Genomic DNA, 22206 nt, shown 5'->3' with positions numbered 1-22206 from the left:
TGCAAAGCTGCTTAACTCCACACTAATGTTACACGATTTTAGAATGTAATGAAGCATGACTGTGTTCAATGAAGAGTTTTATGGTCTCTGACCCCTGGATGTGCTCGTCAAAGTGCGTCTCACCTGTAAAAAGCGTGCGTCTCTGTGATGGCGCGGTAAAGTCCACTGGCGGCTCGATTACTGATCAACTTGAACAGCAGGACCACACTGTCGCTGCTCTCCTTGGTGACAGTCAAGTATACGCTCTTCCCTGACTGTGTGGCGATTTGAATGATGGGATAGGAAATCCTGCATCAAAGGGAAAAGATGATGCATTAGACAAAGTTAGATGACACAAATTCACTTGGTCTACATTTATAATAATTTAGAGGCATTTAGACTAATGCATTTAGAATGGTACAGACTATTTAGATTTTTTTTATAGAAGCTTCCATGTTATGGCACAATCTGCAATCACTCCAGAACATCCAGTCAAACATGTATAAAAAATAAAAATGTTTATGATCTGCACCGGTCACACTGACTCATTGTGATGCCAAATGATAACCTCATACATAGATACTGAAACATAATTAAAGTACATTTTGTAGCTAAAATTGTGGGAAATCTATACGAGCTGTTACAAAGGAGTGACATCATTTAGCTTTAATTATATTCAGAAAGATATGTATATAGCAAATATGCATACTAGACCTGTACGGTTTATAATGAATGGTTGTAAATACACAATTTCATTATTTCTAATTTACTAATACAACTCGTATATACGGAATATAAATGAAACTCAAACGGTATACACAATTTTGTTCTAATATAGTTATATATGACTTATATTTTGTTCCCATTACAAGTAACTTTTAAATGATTTGACGGCGACTTGAGTTGACTTTTAATTCAAATGCTATAGTTTATAATAATCTGTGTTTTAATGAATTTTTGTATACATGTATAAAGTACTATCAAGACGTTTTCTGAAGGTGGAAATGCCAGTATTGATGATCATTGGTGACTTAAGAGATTTTTAATACAACCTAATTTAAATAAATAAAATATTTTATTAAAAAATAATTAAAATACAAATATTAAATACAAACAAACACCAAAAAATAACCACCAAATAAATAGAAATGGTATAGGATACAAATACACGTATTCATAAATATAAATAATAAAAAAAATAATAATAAAAAAATAAACACATGCATACAAATAATAAATATCAATACAAAGTAAATACAAATAAACAAATAAATAAAACAGACAAACAGATACTCTTCTAATAAAAATGCACAGTAAACAGACTTAATGTAACATGATTAATGCAAATTATTAGACAAACAATTACACCATTTGTCTGTGTCTGACCTGTTGACCAGGCTGAAATCATCTCGACAGATAGCGATGCCCTCTGGACCCACACCGATAGCCAGTCTTTGTGCTTCAGCGTCCCGCGCCCAGTGCCACTCCACCCCATAATGCTCCAGTGACGATACCAGCTGCAGCGCCTGATACTCCACCGAGGCCTGGCTCAGACCCTCCAGAGCCTTGTGCTTGGCTATGATACTGCAAAAGCACAAGACGCATTGAGTCTGAGAGGAAAACGCACACCCCACTTGATCACATGCCCAATTATGGTAAATAAAAAGTTGTTTCAATTTGATCAATGATACATCCTTTAAAATCCCTTCAGAAGACGCATTTTTTAAACATCTCTCTTAAGCACTTCCTGAACAAAAGCATTCACTAATATATATTCTATTATTAAATATGTTTTATAATTATTATATTAACAAAATATTCTTACACAAGTCATTAATAGGTTTTTCTTCTGCTTTCATTAAACATGAGCAAGTCTTGAGTGACCAATTCTACATCTCAGACCTACTACCCGATCACGTCTTTTCAAAATGATAATAGTTTCTTTCCTTCCAACCAATTTGTAGACGTGGATAAACTAGTAATTTAATATTGCTTCAGTCACTGAAATAGTCCATGGCTCCGTGTTGCCCTTTGATTTACTTCATGTATGCATTAGCCTTAACTTGATTTGATGACAGTGATTAATCACTATAGAAAAGATTTCATTAATCCACTCTCAATTGTGTTTGATTAGCAAGTCCGTTTACTAGCCAAAACAAGCTAGACTTTGAACAGAAGTGTATAAAAGGAGAGCTGCAATTAGTCAAACGGCATTACGAGTGCTTTGTTTACATCCACACAGGCTTGGATAAGAGGTTCACAAGGGCACGGATTACAGCTCACTGCGCTCATTTGGACAACTAACCAACCACAGCACTTTAAGGGTAAAAGAACATCCACTGCCCTAGCATTATTTATATTATAGCAAATAGATTTGCATTCTTTACAAAAACAGGGTTGTTATTTAGCTTCTCCAAGATCTGTGCTTGTAGTCTTATTTATTTTTTTTGTTTAATATTTATTTTACCATGTTTTATTGTTCTCAGAAGAGATGCATTTACATCACAAACAAATTGCAGTGAGAAATAATAGAACTGCAGTATTTTCTTATTATCTGAGTGACTAAATACCCTTTAGATTAACGTTTAGAGCTTCATTTTATAGGTGAAAATAGAGTAGGAATGTCCAGATCAGATCACGTGATCGGAAATCGGGCCCAATCACGCGGTTTCAAACTCTATCGGAATTGGACATTACCTCCCGTTCGGAACACGGACACACACACACTTTAACACATCTATAGTTATGTAGTGGCACAGAGTTAGACCTCTTTCCCGACTTCACACAGAAACAGCAATATATGCGCCATGACATCACTTTGTTGCAGAGATGCTATTGGTTAAATGCCGGCAAAGTAGAACATGAAGCAGAAAGCGCAAGTATGTCTACAGTCTGGAGGCATCACAAAGTTGATGACGACAACACTGCCATAGCAAACTTTGAGATATGTAAAAAAAAAATTGGATTGCCTGTCGGGTAGAAGTTGAGGTGCCATTTGTTTTTATATTTGATTAGTGCAACAGTAAATATAAAAATAAAGTCCAAAAGTGAGGAATATATATTATTTATTACTAGGGGAAAAATATAAAGGGACATCCTTGATCTGTTTCTTCGCTCTTCTTTATTCTTTTTTTTTTATATGTTTTATACAAGTAGTGGACAGATTTTCTGTACTCAAAATCAAATGAGGCAAATCGGGGGCAAAAACAACCTGATCAGGACATCCCTACAATACAGTTTAAAATTTTAACATACTCTAAGCTGATCCAAAGTGACAGCAAATACATTTATAGTTTATAATATCTCAAAAGACGAGATTTTATATAGGGGATCTTTTATGAAACATCATTTTTATAATGGTTGGAGGCAACCATGCGAGAATATAGCCAGCATCTAATGGTAAACATTTAATTAATTTTATAATCAGACTTCATAAAAGCAGACTGCAGAAAAGCTTTTCACTGATATTTTCTCTTTGTACATGTCATCAGAGAGGAAAAGCCTGGCCCATTAGTGATGATCTCTCCCTTATTACCATAGACAGCCCTGAGTGAGAAGCAGCCGTCCACCATTAGAGTTTTCACTGTACCAGTTGAATTATGATTCACAAATGAACATTAAAGTCTTCATTGACTACCTTCCTCTAAGCCACATCTTTTGACAGTTCCAGTTTTTCACAAAGATAATGTTAGTCCTGTTTTGAATCTGCTGCAGAGACATTTTTCGCATTTGTGGAGCACAATCTCATTTGAATTTAAAGCAACAAATCACCAAAACGGCAAAATTTGGATCAAAGCCTAAAAGGGGCAGTGTCAAAGTGATGTATAAAATAGGTGTTGAGTATTTTGAGCTGAAACTTCACATAAATACCACAGGGACATCAGAGATCAGGAAAAAAAACAAAAAAAACAAAACAAAACAGGACCCCGTTAAACTCTAAAAGCTGTTCTTTTAAAATTTTGGTCAGATTATTTGAAAAAGAAACATAAAAAATAGATCTGCTTTAATGTTATTAATAAATTCAAAATGTAAATATCAATGTAAATAATGTCAAATATAAATATAAAATATGTAAAATGCATAAAAAAAAATAAATAAAAACGGAAAAAACAAAAACAAACTAAAAAATAAAATAAAAACATTTCTAGGGTTCTGGTTTACCTGTTGATGGTGGTCTGGTTTGGCTCCGAGCCGCAGAGTTCAGTGTACCAGTACTTGGCTGTGTTCTGGTTATAATCCCCAAACTCGGCCTGTGCGAGGAGTGCGCTAAGCTCTTGGGCTTGTTCTGAGCACATGCGCAGATGCCCACGGTGCAGATCCTCTTTCACATGCATGAAGAACAGGTGCCTGGACAACAGCACAGAGAGAGAGAGATGGAGTTAGTAATGGGTGGAAGCAGGTGTTGTGGAAAGTAAGTGAAGGTTGTATGGATTCGGACAGCTGCTACGTCTCGAAAACAAGTACGATTCATGCAGACTGAAGCAACTCAATTTACAAAAACATGTCTTGCACACGTGTGCTGCATTTAACAAATGTTTTATTGCATTACCTTTTTTTGTATAGTAACTGATTGGATCAAATTACACTTATGCAATCAGATAACCAAAAACACATTGTAATTACATTTCTTTCTAAACGCAGACTACAAATCCTGTTTTACTGACTGTGCATTTTCCAGAATTTACTACTGCTTCTTAATTCCTTTTAATATTTTAAATATTATATAATTAAATTAAAAATACTTTGGAGGATTAAAAAAAAAAACTACTACATTCAATAATTTAAGAAAAATAATTACTCCACAAAGTTTTTATATCAATGGTACAACATGATTATCCTAATCAAAATTATCAAAAAAGTAAACTTTAAAAAAAAAAAAAAAAAAAAGTTAAGCAAAATAATGGCCGTTTAATTACAGAAATCTACGGAAAAATGTAAATTCAAGGATATTTCTGTAATTTAACGTCATTTATGTTACGATAAATGTCTAAGTTTATGTATTTTTATTTAATTAATAATTTTTTTTTTGGGGGGGGGGGGGGGGGGGGGGCAGTTTAATGATGGGACAGTGGAGATTAACAGACAGGAAAGTGTGGGGAGAGAGTGGCGCCGCGAGCACCTGGGTGCTATGTCGACAATAACCACTAGGCTATTGGCGCAGACAACAAATGTCTAATTTAACAGCTTTTTTTTTTTTTTTTTTTACACTCCCGGCACCCCAGCTGCCAGAAAAAAATAAAAATAAAATAAATAAAAATAAATTATTACAGTGAAATAAAAAAAAAAATTTACTTGAATAATATCAAAATTAACATACATTGTGAAAACAATTGGTTGACGTACATATTCCAAGTTATAATTGGTTTAATCACCAAGTAACTAATCACTATAAGGAGTCAGACTACAGTACTAATTGCAAGGTATCAACAACAACTGCACACCAACAATTACTTATGATAATGCAAAATATTCTTATTCTGCTTGCAGATACGTTTCATTATGGAGTGACCACAAACACTGTCAAATGACACAATTGTTATTAATGACTTAATTTTCTGCCAGCAATTGTTATTATTGTAGATATTTTCCTCATTTATTAATATTAATAAATGTTAAAAACTAAAACACTTAATACTGACATTAAAACCTATTCCTTTTGTAAATTTCTTTATTTTTTTTCCAAATAAATATTGAATACTACAATCTTAAGAAAATAAGAAATTAAGAAAAAAAAGTGTGATTAAACCCATTTCCTTAAGTAAATGAAAAAAGTGAATAATTAATATTAATAACAAAAAATAAGCAGAATCAATGGTTCCAAGTTATAACTGGTTTAAATCACCAAGTAACTAATCACTTTAAGCAGTCAGACTATAGTTCCTAATGCAAGGTATCGTTACCACACTAGAATTTACATGTCATTTGGATTAAGAAAGAAACCACAAATTGCAGCCTTCAAACCCAACAGCACTGAACATGAACATATGTTTTTAGTTAAGCGGTCCCTTTAAGAAGAAACAGTCAAAACAAGAAGTGATCAAATATCAATTGAAAATATCAAAAGGTCAACGAAAATGCAGAAATGGAGCTCCAATTTCATACAATTGTCACTTTCACATCAAAAATGAAACAGGAACACTTTCCGACTGCATTTGTGTGTGTGAAGTGCTTTGACTTTTGCCCTCGTCTCGGTTTAATCTCTCTTATCTGCCAGCAAAAATGACTCCTGAGGTTATAAGGCCTCTAATGCACAAAACCGCCAGCGTGTTTCAAATGATAAGCACAACGTTACAAAGAAATTATAAGAAACACTCACTGCTGACATAGAGCCATAATGTAGCGCTGACAGAAAATCCTGTTGCTAAAAGGTGTTTTACTGCGAATGGATTTTATTTTTCATTTTCTGTTGTTTTGTCTTTGATCGGTCTGTTTTAGGAGAGGACTGAGGAAAAGTTGACATTAAAAGTCACAATCCAGGCAGGAGGACTCTGGTTTGTCATTGACTTATCTTGTTATTGAGCCATTCTCTCTGTGGGAATGTTTTTCACCTTGACAGAGTCAGAGCACTTCCTGCTCAGCTGGAAAATGTAGGGACAGACAGTTCAATTACATTGCAATGTGAAAGGCAGTTTGCATGCACTAAATTGTTAATTATGCAGTATGAAAATAACCACAATAATAATAATAATAATAATAATAATAATAATAAACAAACAAGTTATGATAATGCCATTAGAAACAAAATATTCACATTTAGAGATAATTATGAGTAACATTTGTTAAAATTACACAATTAGTAATTGTTAGTACTGTAAATATTTTCCTATTTATTAAAATTAATAAATGTCAAGTAAAAACCACTTAACACGGATTAAAATCTATACTCATTGTAATTTACATTTTAAAATTATTTCATCTTACAATCTTAGCAATTATTATTATTATTATTATTATTATTATTATTATTATTATTATTATTATTATACTATTTCTATACATTAAATTTTACAATCTTTGCTACTACTACTACTACTACTAATTTATTTACAATCTTAGCAAATATTACTATTATTATTATTTTATTATTATTATTATTATTATTATTATTATTATTATTATTATTATTATTATATTGAGAATTGCCCAGAGTAAAATAAAAAAATTATTTCACAATCTTAGCAATCATAATCATCATTATAAAATTTAGATAAATATAATTTACAATCTTTGCAATTATTATTATTATTAGAATATTTTACAATCTTAGCAATTATTACTATTATTATTATTTGAATAAATATTTAATTTCACAATCTTAGCAAATATTAATATTATTATAATCAATATATTTAATTTTACAATCTTAGCAATAATCAATCACTATCATCATCATCATCATCATCATCATCATCATCATATTTAGATAAATATAAATTTTACAATCTTTGCAAATATATTTAAATAAACTTAATTTTACAAATCTTAGCAAATATTATTATATGAATATTTATTTACAATCTTAGCTGCTACTAATTAGTAGTAGTAGTAGTAGTAGTAGTAGGTACAATTGTCAAAAAAGGTAATAAAAATGTTTTACAACTTCTATTCTTCACATTATAATTTAGTAAAATCGTTAATATTTAAAAAAAATGATAAATCTAAAATATTGTTTAGCATTGGTTATTAAAATGTTAATGATTTAAGCTGCAAATTTTATGTCATTTAAGAATGATTTAATATTTAATTACATTAACTTGCAGCATCTTAATCATCAATTATTCTAATCATGTTTGTGTGGTTGTTTCTGCATTACACTGATGATTATGCAAAATAAAAAAAAAAAAAATAAAAAAAACCCAGACATTTCCTGAACTGTATCAGCAGTTTATCTGCTCCTGTGCTTCTTCACAAGCCTGTTTAACAACATCATAGTCCCCAAATTCTCAATTTTCCTGCAATTTAACCAGCTCTGACCTTTTAGCTTTATACCCATCTGACCCAAAGCCCTTCAGTCCATTTATATCCACCATAAATTTCACAAGTCTCCCAAGACGAGGTTTAGAGCCCAAACAGAGCTGATGTTTACCCCCCAGCATGCCTGTTCCAGACCAGAGCATGGGAACACCAAAAAACACAGGCCTGGAGATATTCCTGATCTGCACACAGGCGATGGCTCTTTAGGAAAACAAACACCGGCATATCAGTTCGCACAGTGCTGCCGACAAAAGCCCCGGGCCGATAAACATTGACTTTGGATGAAAAAAGGACACTAGACAAAAAAAAAAAAAAATAAAAATAAAAAAAAATAAAAAAAGAAATTGAGGTGGATTCATAAGGCAGACAAATAAACAAGAGCTGCCGTTTGACAAAGGGAGTCTGACGAGGCACTTCCCTGTTTGACATCAGACTCGTGTGATGAATTACCTGGCAGGCAAAACAAAGGCGTCTGATGGAGGAGGAGGAGGGGAGGAGGAGGCTGAGGTTACTAGCGGTCAAACTCCTGCTTCTCCTGGACAGAACATGAGCGCATGTTCAGTCAGGATCGTTATAGTGCTAATCTTAGCAACACGCAGCTGCTCGACGTCAACAGACACACGACACACAATGTGATCTTTCACCATCTAATAGGCTGCTGTGAACATGAGGTTTATATGTGCCACTAGAGAGCACATTACAGTAGCCTGCTGTAAACTGCAGAATTGAAAAAGTTGAAGGGATAGTTCATTCAAAATTTTAAATTTACTCATTTATTCACTCAAAGTCATTCTGAACCTTTGAGTTTCTTTCTTTTGTTGAACACAAGATGATTTTTGAATGAAACGCGTTACTTTTGACATCCATTGTAGGAAAAAAAACAAAAAAAAAAACAAAAACAAAAAAAAAGTACTATGGATGTCAATGATTACAGGTCTCCAACATTTTTCAACAGAAAAATGGTAAAGGTCGAGTAAATGATGACTGTTTTCATTTTTGGGGTGAACCATGCCTTGCCATAAATGACGACATTTAGTGATGCTATCTAGATGTTGATAAAAATCTACTTACGAAATGACGCAAATGTTCTTGTTAACGACTAAAATGTTTTCGTCTTTTGATTAGCCATTCAAAAAAAAAATAAAGATGAAAGATCATGGTAAGTTTATGTATAACATCATGGCCAAATCAGTGACTATTATTAATATTAATAAAAGGAGAAGTGCAAGTGTAATTGAAGCATTAAAGGGATCACCTAAACTTTTAATAAAGTTCACACAAAAATTTTAAAAAAGGGTCATCATTTACTCATTTTAGTTTATTTTTTCTGTTGAAATCTAAAAAAGGTTGATACTGCAGAATGCTGGCAGACAAGTCATCTTTTTTTCTTCTTTAGTGGTGAAGGGCTTGTGGAAGTTTTCATTTGTCAAGAGAGCCAATTTGTCCAAATGCCATGGGACGATAACCGTTTTCAAGGTATACCTCAGTTTGGAAGAGTCAAGGTTTTAAAACAGTCAATTTTATACCGTTCCTAAAGTATGTGTAAGATTTTTTAATTTACATTTTTATGCTTTTTTTTTTTTTGGACAACAGCATCTCCAGGAGAAAAGATATCCAAAGATACTGTTTTAAATTGTAACAGCAGGAATAATGAAGACAGCAGGAGTCACTGATTCATTTAATTTATTTAGCCAGACATCTTTACTGCTTCAAAATATTTTAAAATGTTTTTCAAAACAAAATATTTTGTGTGCAAAAGGGAAAAAGTTTTTGTTTTTTACCCAGACATTTAAAAAAAAAAAAATATATATATATATATATATATATATATATATATATATATATATATATATATATATATATATATATATATATATATATATATATATATATATATATATATATATATATATATATATATATATATATATATATATATATATATATATATATATATATATATATATATATATATATATATATATATATATATATATATATATATATATATATATATATATATATATATATATATATATATATATTTGGGAGCAGTAATCACAGTATAGTGAAACTGTGATATTTATAACCAAAGTTATAATACCACCAGAATCTTTTACCGGCCCATGTCTGGTACAAATAAACCCATTATATCTTTAAGGAATGATCATTTCACTTTTACATAAGCCAGGTGACCTGTAAATGCAAAATATTAAATAAACTGTAAATTTATAAAAATAAAAATGTATATCCCCCCACCCCCATTGCCAAATTGACTGAAACCCACCTCATGTAAAAAAAAAAAAAAAATTCTGCGACATATTTCAGGTTAGCAAAATCAACATGTTTCCATTAGTCACATCTTAAATAAATTAAGTTTCCATTACTCATCTTTAATAAATGCCATTTCCATTCGCAAATTTAAAGTGTAATAAACATTCAGCTACTGATTGACCATAGTTAAAAAATAATAATAATAATTTTTTTAAATAAATAAAAATAATTAATAATAATAATAATAATAATAATAATAATAATAATAATAATAATAATAATAATAATAAAAATAAAATAAAAAAACTATGATATAGAAGATATTGATAACCAAGTCCCCATCCTAAACGTACTCAAAAGGTCCCCATTTTCAAGAGCAAAAATAAAAATAAACTTCTTTTGGTGTTAACTTTAAAAAAAAAAAAAAAAAAAAAAAAAAAAAAAAAAAAAAAAAAAAGTTACACACACTACTTGTTAAATATTGAACAAACTAACAACAGTTTAAAAAGTTAACTACAGTGCTAAAGTAGTCTTTTTAAAGCAAGCACAAAGTCAATAATTCACAAGAGAAAGACACTGTAAGCTGAGAGCAGTTGAAAGCTGCCGGTTGTGGCGAAATACTATCATATAAATGGGGATAAGGGGGGGTCTGGGGGCCGCAGGTGCGTCCCACTCTCACTCAACACCTGTCCCAGTCAATTCAAAGCCCCTTCAGATAAGCAAAAGTGAATACTGCAGATGGTCAAGAATTGGTGTTATGAAATCAAATGTCTGTCTATCCTTCTTGAGCAATGCAATAAAAGTAGAGCACGGAGTACTCTACATGTTTCCTTTAACTAAACAAGTCTTGAGTATGCAAACTGCCTATAAAAGCATCCACACCCCATTATACTGGTGTTTACAATATTACATTTTAAATCAATAAGCACTGGCACACCTAAAAACAACAACAAATCAAAACACTCAAACTTAAAAATATATGGGGGCAAGTTGTCTTTATTAAAAAAATAAATAAAATAAAAAAAGAAATGAAAAAGAATCACTTCACAGTAGAAACGCTTGATCATGTAGCTGGAAGGATTCAATTAAAAACGCCTGTACCCTTCTGCTGACTGGAAATGGGTCATGCCATGATATCTGAAGTGCGAGCTTTGCGAAGGAGGGTGTTTGTTTTCGTTTTTGAGGTTTTGGCTTCAGATGCAGCGCACTTTCTGCAGAATTTCCCCCGGTACTTGGCTGAAAAGCGAATCTCATGACAGGCAACAGGGAAATAATCAAAATTACAGAGTTCACGAAGTTTATGGTGCTGTCAAACCAGCTAATAGTTGGTTTGGGAGACATTAAGGTTTACAGAGAGGATGAAGCTTGGCAAGATTGCAAGTTTTATGAAACGTATGTGCACACATGCTCAAAGTTAAGACATTAAGATCATTTTTATTACATAAACAAATCATAGATGATCAAATGATTGAAAATACCAAAGTAAATGTAACATTAAAACATTTAAAAAGTAAATATATTTTAATGTGTCACTACTAACTACTTTTGTATTTAAATAATTGTAAAAAAAAAAAATAATAATAATAATAATAATAATAATAATAATAATAAAAAAGTATGAAGGTCAAACAAATAAATTGAAAAATTCTCATGCAGAAATTATAAAAGTATTTAATGCATTTATATTGTTTTTGCTCGTATTTTCCCCTAAACTGATACTGTGTGCAGACTTTAGCTTTCTTTAAAAGGCCAAAGACATTAAGCCGAAAAAAAGTTAGCGTTATTTACTCAAATCCTGTTGCTACTACACCTTTCAGGATTTTGGCCACTATTTTTGTTTTCATGGATTCTTCCCTTTACTAATTGTTTTCTCTTCTCAGTTTCAAGCATGGTCGTTGTGGGGGGCCAGATGTTTGGGGGTCTGCAGCAAAAAGAACAAAACATTCCTCTGAAATGAAACGAGAAGCTTCTGCCTGGAGACAACAACAAAGAGGCCAATCCGCACAGGAGCTTCATTCTTTTCAGGCGCCCTCAGAAACAATGTGGTTTCAGAGTTAGTCAAATAACATTGCTGTGAGCGGTGTGGCGGAGGTTACTGGCAGTCAACGAACTCTAGTAAACCCGGCCGGCAGCTCATGCATCACAGGTAAACACCTCCTCGCTAAAGTGTTAATCATCATTTGCAAAAACGGCAAGTATTCAGATGAAGACGGAATCAAAAATGGGGAATCAAACAAAAGACCTGTTTGGTGAGCAAACGCCTGTGGGAAGTGATGTTCTGCATTAGTTTTCAAATGTTGATAAAGCCGTAGGCTAGAAAAACTAAAATTTAACAGAGCCAACATGATTCCTGAGCTAAACAAAAGGTATAGGTTACTACAGTTCATGCAGAAAGGTGGTTAAACCTGTTCTGCTGTTTTTGGAGCGCGTGTAATCTATAAACACAGTAAGAGCGCTAGTGTAAAAACACGACTAAATCAAGGTAATTTTATCAACTGTTTGCAATTAAAGTTTTATCCTGTGAAACCTTTAGATCAATGATTCATTGCTTTTAAATAAATGGAAATTAAACTGATCATTTTTAAATCAAGCACTGACTCCTAAATAAGAGGAAGAAAATGGCAAAAAGAAATATGCAAACGGCGTTTGCGCAGTTGACTAAAAGCAAGGAATTGGTGTCAAAAGAGAGACCTTTATTATGATTCTTGCTCCAAAATATGTTCTTTTAAAATGTCTGGGTAAAAACACAAGAACTTTTTTCCCGTTTGAACAATATATTTTATTTTGAGAAACATTTAAAGTATTTTGGAACAGTAAACATGTCAGGCTAAATAATTCAAATTAATCATCGACTTCTGGTGCATGTCTTCATTAGTGAAAAACACTGATTTCTTTACAATTTATAGTTATATCTTTGAATATCTTTTTTGTTGGAGGTACCGTTGATCTAAAAAATAAAATAAAAAATAATAAAAATCTTACACGCATCTTAGGAACGGTTTAGCAGAAAATTTTGCCAGTTTTAAAACCTAGACTAAAACCAAGGTATACCTTAAAAGGTTATCATCCCATGCCTAAATACGAGTATTAAACTAGTTTGAATCCTTACAAAAAAAAGTAAATAAATTATAATAAATAATGAAGTACGCTGAGCTAAACACACATGTGGTAGAAGCTTTTTAAAATGCATCAAAACGCCAGAAATGTCTAACAGCCAACATTACGAATTTGACTAAATGTAACAGGTATGCTCAATTAGGCTGTCCTATTTATGGTCACATCTTGCGATATCCTGTTCAGTTTAAGGCCCATTTTGAGGTCTTTGGTCTGTGTTGCATTTATATTTTAAAGTTAACTTGTAAGTAGACCAAGACTTTTGGTTTGGTCACCAGGTTTGGTGCTCTACTTTCATCAAATAGCAGCATCTGGTTGAAACAAACCGCACTAACTGCACCAGAATTGCAAGTGTGAAAACACCCTTAGAAACATAGATGCATTACATAATGTGAATTAAAGTAAATAAATAGCACACACACACACAAAAAAAACTAATTAACTTGACCCAAGTTTAAACTTTATTCCCACAATTACTTTTTCACTACTGACCTTATTCTTCTTGTACAAGCGGGCGCATTCCATTTGAATCTCTTTGCTTAAGGCTTCCGGTCTCATTCACTTCCATTAATTTTTAGACGTTAAAAACAGCTTGTTACGCTGCTTGATGTTGCAAATGATATTTTATTATTATATTATTCTACTTTGTCTGTATAGTAAGGCGCACACTTGATTGTAGTGAAAGTAGTTTGACTTTTTCTGCCATTTTCTACACTTTTTGCAATGTTTTTCTTCAACATTTGACATGTTGACAAAACCGCTCAACATTTCAATGCATGTTACCTACATTTCTGACAGCCAGCTTGTTTTTGTGCATCTTCAAGAGCATCTTGAGCGTCACAGTCTCCCTGCAGTAAGGAGGTAATCAGGAGCTTACTGGGATTGCTGGTGACCTTATTGTCAGGATTGGACATGGGGTGAGAGTGGCTAGAGGTTGCCTGTTCAAGCCCACGTTGACCCTGAATAGCACCCGCGCTCCAGTTCCTGCTGACAACACCCAGGGCCCTGACTGTGAAGATAACAAGACCTGAGATCACAGCGAAATGTTTTGCATATTTGCAGGCGTAAAGAAAACCAGTGGTGTAACACATTCGAGAGAGCGTACTGAAGATGTTCTCGTGTTGCCAAACAGCCAGAGTATGAGAATGCGCACGGCTTAATCTTATAAACATTATTCACTGCTCTTCCCAAGGGCTGAGGCTAAACCAGTGCACTGATTAATGTTTAAAAGAGCCCTTCTCTTATTTAAAGTGCATTGCGCCTCTGCTAATGGCGCTGGCCCTCTGTGGATCAACAGGATCATTCAGTCCTGATGAGAATGCTAAACACTCAAGCCCTCCAAAACAATACGGGCATCTTTACACAAGCCTGGCACGCATACTATGCCATAAAGGCCAGCTAAAGCATAATCGAGAGCATGGAATGATTGCTGAGAGCTGACTGCTCACTAATGACCTTACTTCTCTCCATAGCACAACAAACGCTAGCTGTGAATAGTCAAATCAACCATTCTTCTGACAAAAAAAGGCCTCCAGGATGAGTTAATGAGGCTTAGCAAGGTACTTTTGAGAGTCCTGCACAAATTTATGCCATGTCAGTGAATGGTGCCACATTTATTGATTTTAAGGCTGTGGTGCAGGGATGCTGATGAAAAACTCAAAAGGTTTGTGACATCCATCTCTGAATCTGATATAACGTGGAATTGCCTGAAAGGGTGTTTCAGGTCCCTAATATTTGTCTTAACTCAAATGTGAACGACGCCTCTGATAAAGTGTACTGAAAATAGAGCAGGGCAGATTAAGAGATACGTTTTTTGGGGGTGGGAGGGGGATGTGGTTGGGAAAAGAGGTGGGGCAGCTCTGATCCTCAAAGGATCCAATAATGCTGTAAGCAGGATTAGGCCCCTCAAGGCCAGTGGTTATCTTTAACTCTGCCTCGTTTGAGGATTTTCCTCAGCCCATAATTAAAACAGAAAACATAGATGTCCACTCACAGTCATTTGTGCGGAATCCTCATTGCGGTTCTAGTAAACATTTCTTCTTAATATCTGGCGAACATCCACCAGCACTCTCCTCAGGAGGAAGTATAAAGATCTATTTTTGGAGGATGCACTTATACTAATGAAAATGAGGAACTGTCATAATAAATGGGAGTACAGAAGCTAGCTTTTCCATTCGGGCTGCTCTGGGGCTTATATAAGAGGCTCTTCGGCATTCAGAGGCCTGTTCTGTGCATCTTACATAACAGAATAGGCAGAGATAGAAAGGAAGCAGAGAAACTGTGAAAGCCCAAGCAGAGTTCTAGCCCTGGACAGGAGTTGAGGTGAAGCAGGGTTCGGTGCGGAGCCCTTTCTCATTCTAACTTTTCAGACTCAGAAACCTCTCAATGAACAGAGAATGTTTTGCCTTTTGTTATTGGCTAAGGATATCTTGTCCATTTTTAAAGTCACCCCTTTATAAAAAGGCAATATAATAATATATTCAATTTAGCCTCAAATTGGTGTCACCAAGCATTTGTGTTTTAGCCTTCAACCACCTTGCTTTGATCCATATTTATCCCACAATCAAAGTATTTTCTGATAGGTTTCCTCACTTTGTACTAGATTTCTAGTTTGGAAAACTGGAATAGTCGCAAAAAGACTTGCGAATAAAGCAGCGTTTCCAAAATTCACTTCCTGATTAACTGCCGTCAAATATCAACAGCAAAAACTAAATTTGCTGTGGTAGGAGAAGCTGCGTGAATCTTTTCCTTATTAAATAAATGACATGTGCCTCAGAAGACAAATGCCAACACGCAATGAAGACGTGGTGGCATTTGAAGGCGTGAGACGCAGAGCACAAACACTCTTTAAAGTTCTGGAGGTAAATAATAATATAATAACACTAATACTGCAATGGTTGAGGCGTTTTAGAATGACCAAAACAACATTTCAGATGTTTTACAATGTGGCCAGCCTGCTGGTTTGTTCATTCACACACATTTTTCATCACATGAACTCTTGGAAAAATAAAACGCATGACTTTAAATGCGCATACCGGAATTTGTTCGGTAAAGGCATTTCCATAGTTTATGTGCATCTTTTCTTATTGAATAAAAAGTTCATCCTACTCTATGCGCATATGTTTTTATGCACATTTTGGCATTTCTATCAACCATTTTTATGCATATATCCAAAATGTGCATAAAAATAGGTGGATGGAAACATAGCTAGTGGTAACTGGTTTCCGTATTTCTTCAGAATTTCTTCTTTAGCGTTCAACAGAAACTTAAACAAGTTTGAAACAACTGAAGAGCGAGTAAAAATGACAATTTTCAGCTTTGGGTGAATATCCCTTTAACAGGTTAATTTAAAATAATATAACACGTTTAAAAATAATAATAATTTTTTTAAAAACGTATACAGCAAGCTAGTATTAACAATTCTATACAGGAGGTGGTTATTCTTTGCAACTTCCAGCACAAGCTGAACTATCATTACTTGTGGCTGATTCTAACACGCATATGTGCTTATAAGCTCACTTTCAGTCATACAAATCACCACATTGCTCATCTAAAGAAGTTTTATGGGAAGTTTTACTCAGTTTCTACAATAGCTTCACAAAATGAAAGCTAATTATAGAGTTCTAGCACATAAACAATTCACTCAAACATCATTTCGGAGGGGAAGACCATGTGGCTTCAGGCTGCATTCGTAGGAGTGCGTGGTGAATACATGCCATAGCTCACTGGTCGATGTGATGAGCAGAGGAACGCAGTGTCGAAGTAGGGCAGAGGTCATTGCACAAACAACAAGGTTAGAGAACACGACCCTTGTAGCTGGAGGCTGGGCCGCATCATGCATGCATGTGCGCGTGCACACACACACACAAATTTACAACAGTGCCAAAGAGTGAACAAAGGACTGTTTTCATGCAACAGCAGCCTGTGTTATACTCAGAAATGCCAGGCAGCCATCTATATTCTGCCATGGGCGTCACTTTCTCCACTCAGTCCATTTACTTTTGTATGGTTTACTTTGACAAACAAAAGAGTGGAACTACATGAAAGCGCTTAAATGGTTTGGTTTACTTTGACTACCAACAGAAAAGAAAAAAGATTGTATTCTGCATCCATTAGAAGAATGGACAAATATTACAATTCTGACTAATATGAAAAGTTGAAAATGTTTGATTGTTATTTAAGATCTTTAATTTATCTGAATATATTGCAAATAAAACTGAAAAAACAAAACAAAAAGATACTATTTTTAAAATAATTGATTAATTGATCAACTCAATGTACAGTACAAGCAGCTCAAGATTAATCTGAATTATACCTTTACGTTTAATCTAAAATGGGTGGTGGTATCCAAAAGCCATATATACCAGTCAATTAAAAAAATTACAAAGACATGCAAAGAATCACAGAACTTTAGACTTTTTACTGTTAATAATAATAATAATAATAATAATAATAATAATAATAATGTTTTCCAATACATTCCTTCTTCCATGGAGGGGCACCACAACAAAATTCATTCCCGGCATGGATTCATTACAGCTTCTCATTCAAAACATTTAGTCGCCTTTTTTTTTTCAAATATAAATAGCGGGTTATTTATTTATTTATTTATTTATTTATTTATTTAAATAAATAAATAAAATACAAAAAAAAAAAAAAAACGCAATACAAGCGAATTATAAGAGCAAAATTTTCTGTGATCACAGGAGTACAGTGCATTATTTGTTTAACCTTCATTTGAGCGCACAAGAAAATCTGTGCTTGAGCAGTGTATATTTGAGGGCGAGCAAGAAGATTTGTGCATAAACAGAGGAAATCGGAGAGCAAGCAAAGAGATTTGCATGCTTGTATTACATGAACGCGATCAACTTATGATACGGTACTCACGATATTTGTCATTGAAATAACGCCATAGGTAGATAGAAGATCTGTGTAAAAAGCCTGCCACCATAGCTGGAAAAAGTCCTAGAGGAATCACTAATAATAATAATAATAATAATAATAATAATAATAATAATAATAATAATAATAATAATAATATTATAATAAAATATACACATATAACTGAAAATAAACTACCTCTCCGAAGTTTTGTATATGGGACAACAGCCACAACCAATATTTTTAATGACTCATTGGTTCAGATTCTCATTACATGTCCTTTCTAAATTATTAATGCAAATTATTAATAAAAAATTAGCAAGGCTGCATTATGATTTAACAACTTGCCATACTACACTTATAGAATGTGGAATGAATACATCCATAAACATTCCTAAGAAAAGGGCAGTGAATAAATTCAGTGCGTGCTAAGCAAAATGCTAATATTTCATTCTGAATACTTCCAGCTCCTTCCATACATGAGGCACAATGATGATCTTCATTGTTATTCAATGTGCATCTCATTTCCTCTACCAAATTTTTAGATCTCAGCCCGAATCAAAGCTGTGCTCTCACTTGGAAAAACAAAGTCTCAACCCCCGCCATCTCGGATTTTCCTAACACGTCAGCCTTCACACTTTCACACACTGTAAGCTGTTTTCATGCCCATTTGGAAGGCCGTCCAGGGTGCCTTAACAGCTTGAACGATAATATATGTGGCGGCTACAGGGGTGTAACATCCCTCCACAATGAATCAAAAAGCCACCCGCAACACATCTTGAAACTTTTAATTACCGGTCCAAGTTTCTCCCCCCTCAAAAAAAAAAAAATCCTCTCATTCACCATCTGTTGGTGACCCCTGCTAATCTTCCTCAGGTCATTAAAAGTCCAATGAAAAAAAAAAAGGTTTTTAAAAAAAAAAAAAATAAAAAAAAAATAAAAAAAAAAAAAATAAAAAAAATCACAAATCCTTGGAAAAGGGCAAGTAACCAGGAAACGGAAGCAAGTATACATGTACATACTGCCCTGCCAGAGACGCTTTCCAGAGGCCACATGTCTGGCACACAATCGCTTCTCATTTTATTCAAAAGGATCCAGCAGAGCTTGGAGAGCGCTGAACACTGGGCTCCAAAATGGACCGGATATCAAATAACAGCACACAGCAGATATCGGAGAAGAGACTTCACTGGAGGAATAGAAGTAGCAAGCAGCAGGTTCATGTGTACTGTAAAGGCACGCACAACCTGAAGCGAATGATAATAAATTACTTGTAGAGACTTCGACATTTTACAAGGGGCACGAGTCTACATTTACACAACAATGTAGCCAAAAACAGAAAAACATTTAAGTATACCAAAGACTATAGAATACGCAAGACATGTCACTCATATTGTCTTGAAAAAAAGTGTAACAGTCAATATGGCGAATGAAGCCCCACCTACTAGTATGGGAGCCAATCATCGATCGCTATAGACTGACAATTCTCTGGGGGATAAGCTCAGACCAGACATGTGCTTTTACAACACACCGAAATCTCAGCGAATACTTGTTTCAAAGACATTAAAAATATATCCAAATGCTGATTCGAACGTTTAGAAACAAAACTTATGAGACAGTTGTTGTTTAATTTTATTGGTGATTCCAAATATGTAATGCAATCGTAAGCTTGGCTAACAGTTTGAGATATTGATGTTTTCCCATTTAGACAGAATGCCCAAGCATACTGCCTGAGAGGCTTTTTAAAGATGGCTGCAGAGTGAAATGACTTGCCTTAAAAGGGACTGTGTATACATTATGCTTTCAAAACGGATTTGTGTTTAAACATATCCACAAAAACGACACTTTGCTGAAAGTGTTAGCAAACTCGATACTTTTTTTCACTCTTGCTTTTAAAATTTGACATTTACATATCTATAACTTTCTATGCATTAATTTAATGGGTGTTTACATGGAAATTATAATGGTGGTGTTTTCCAAAGCGTGCACATGGAAAGGAATTTTTATACTTGCGCATTTCAGTCACCAACATTCGACTGTCATTTAAACGAACAGGCAAAATGCATTTAAATATACCCATATTTGCTGAAACAACTTCCATATAAAACCACCCCTAATAACAATATGAAACCAATCTGGTTGAATACATTTCTCAACTACACTTGATAATCAAAAATGGGTGAGCTCAAAAGTTTCTACTCAATTACACTAGCAATTAGCCTCATCCACTAGTAATTGGAGTGACAAAAACCTGCAGTAAAGGGCAAGAGAGAGTGGAAATTCACGAGTGAAGGGAAAATGAAAAACAAAACTTAGCACCTGTCTGTACTGCTCCATGTTAGAAATGAGCATTTGCGAGGGCAGCGTTCTGACAGAAAGAGTTTATTTACATGACAAGCAATGTAACGACGCAGTCAAATTATCTGCAGACTCTGTCTGGGGAGTAAGTTGATGGCTAGAGTGCTTCAAAACCTTCCACTAATGGCTTCATCTTGTTTTTAAACTGCAGAGCTCAATAAAACGGTTTCCAATTGAAAAGAAAAAATATATATAAAATTCAAAAAGTCAGAGAATTAGGGGAATTGCACAAATTCTACGAAAAACTTCAGCATATTTTTCCTGACCACAGAAAATAATTAACTGCAGTTCAATGCACAGTACATTTCATTGACTGTAAACATACTAGTTACAGTCTGGCACTGACAATAAAGGAACACAGGCTGACACAAACAATAAAACACACCTTACAAAGCCACATGACAGGTTAGAACAAGTCTAACCTTATTAGTAAACAAACATGGCTTTCCACTTTTCAGTGTTCTGATTTAAAGTAATTTATACCTTTATAATATCCAAATTCATCAATGTTGTGAATTATCACTTCATTATTATTATTATAGTTTAAGTTTCAGTAATTTTATTTGTAGTTTTTACTGTACCATTTAAAAAACATTATATTAAGATTAATTTAATAGTTCTTAATTGGAAATTGCTGCCTTAAACTAAATGAGCACATTTTTCCATCTAATTTTACAGATTTCTTCAATTAGCAAACACTTTCAATAGATATTTAACAGTTATTAACAAAAATTCTTTGAAAAATATATTTTTAGTTGTCCAATTGTTTCTTTTTTACTTGTACTTAAGAAACAATTCTATAAACCAAAAATATTAATTACTACAGGAGAAATCTTTCCTACAAATATCAAATAAAGAGATTAATGCTTGTGGTTGATTAATTTCTGCTGAATAAGCATTAGAACTAAAAATTAAAAAGTAAACGGTTGCAAATACCCTTTGCTATATTACATACACATGTTTATATACATATATAAATAAATAAATGTCTTCAAACTACACTAACAGCCTTTAATCTATCTTTTTTTTTGTTTCAAGGAATGAGAAGCATTTCAAATAATAAAAGGGAGTAAATAACACAAACTTGGTAAAACTGCCTCTAAGTCGATACTTTCAAAATGATTTTAACGCATTTCAAATTTACATTGCTGTAACTCCATTTTAAAATAACGGTCGAGGATAGTCACAAATGCAGCAACAAGAGATTGAATTGAATCTTTGTATCCTTTGCGCTGTGCTCCACATTTGTCTCAGACAAAGAAAAGTAACAAAACTCCAGAGTCAGAGTGAATAAAGACGCATGAGGTGGTGGTGACTCCGCCAGCTCAGTCTCTGTGGGCTGGAGCCTTTGAGCAGGGGGATCGCATTTCCTGCTGCCGTTCAATCGCACAACGACCTACAGTAACCCACAGGGAGCAGGGTTACTACAGGGCAAACCACTGTACTTCACAGGCTACCGTGCGCTTTCTGCTTTGCTACCAGAGATGCATGACTTCAGCCGAAAGAACAGTAGTTGAGAAAACCAGCATTGCTAAATCAATATTTAATATGTAACTTGCCCTAGATTTTTTTTTTTGTGTGGTTATAGCTTAACGCAGGCAGGCAGGCTCCAAAAAACGAGATACAGCT

The 22206-nt window shown here is 33.8% G+C and overlaps 1 protein-coding gene across 1 annotated transcript in view; it reads right to left on the bottom strand.

Annotated features, from left to right (window-relative positions):
- Positions 1–22206, bottom strand: part of mylipa (myosin regulatory light chain interacting protein a) — a 34272-nt gene that overhangs the window by 8860 nt on the left and 3206 nt on the right. The window contains exons 3-5 of the mRNA XM_056480319.1: positions 4141–4326; positions 1366–1563; positions 124–288 (exon numbers count right to left, since the gene is read on the bottom strand). Of these exons, the coding sequence (XP_056336294.1) occupies positions 124–288; positions 1366–1563; positions 4141–4326 (549 nt within the window). The remainder of the gene's footprint in view (positions 1–123; positions 289–1365; positions 1564–4140; positions 4327–22206) is intronic.

Source organism: Danio aesculapii, chromosome 19 (assembly GCF_903798145.1).
Source record: "Danio aesculapii chromosome 19, fDanAes4.1, whole genome shotgun sequence".
In the NCBI taxonomy this organism is placed as follows: Eukaryota; Metazoa; Chordata; class Actinopteri; order Cypriniformes; family Danionidae; genus Danio; species Danio aesculapii.
This window is presented reverse-complemented; position numbering and strand designations above follow the sequence as displayed.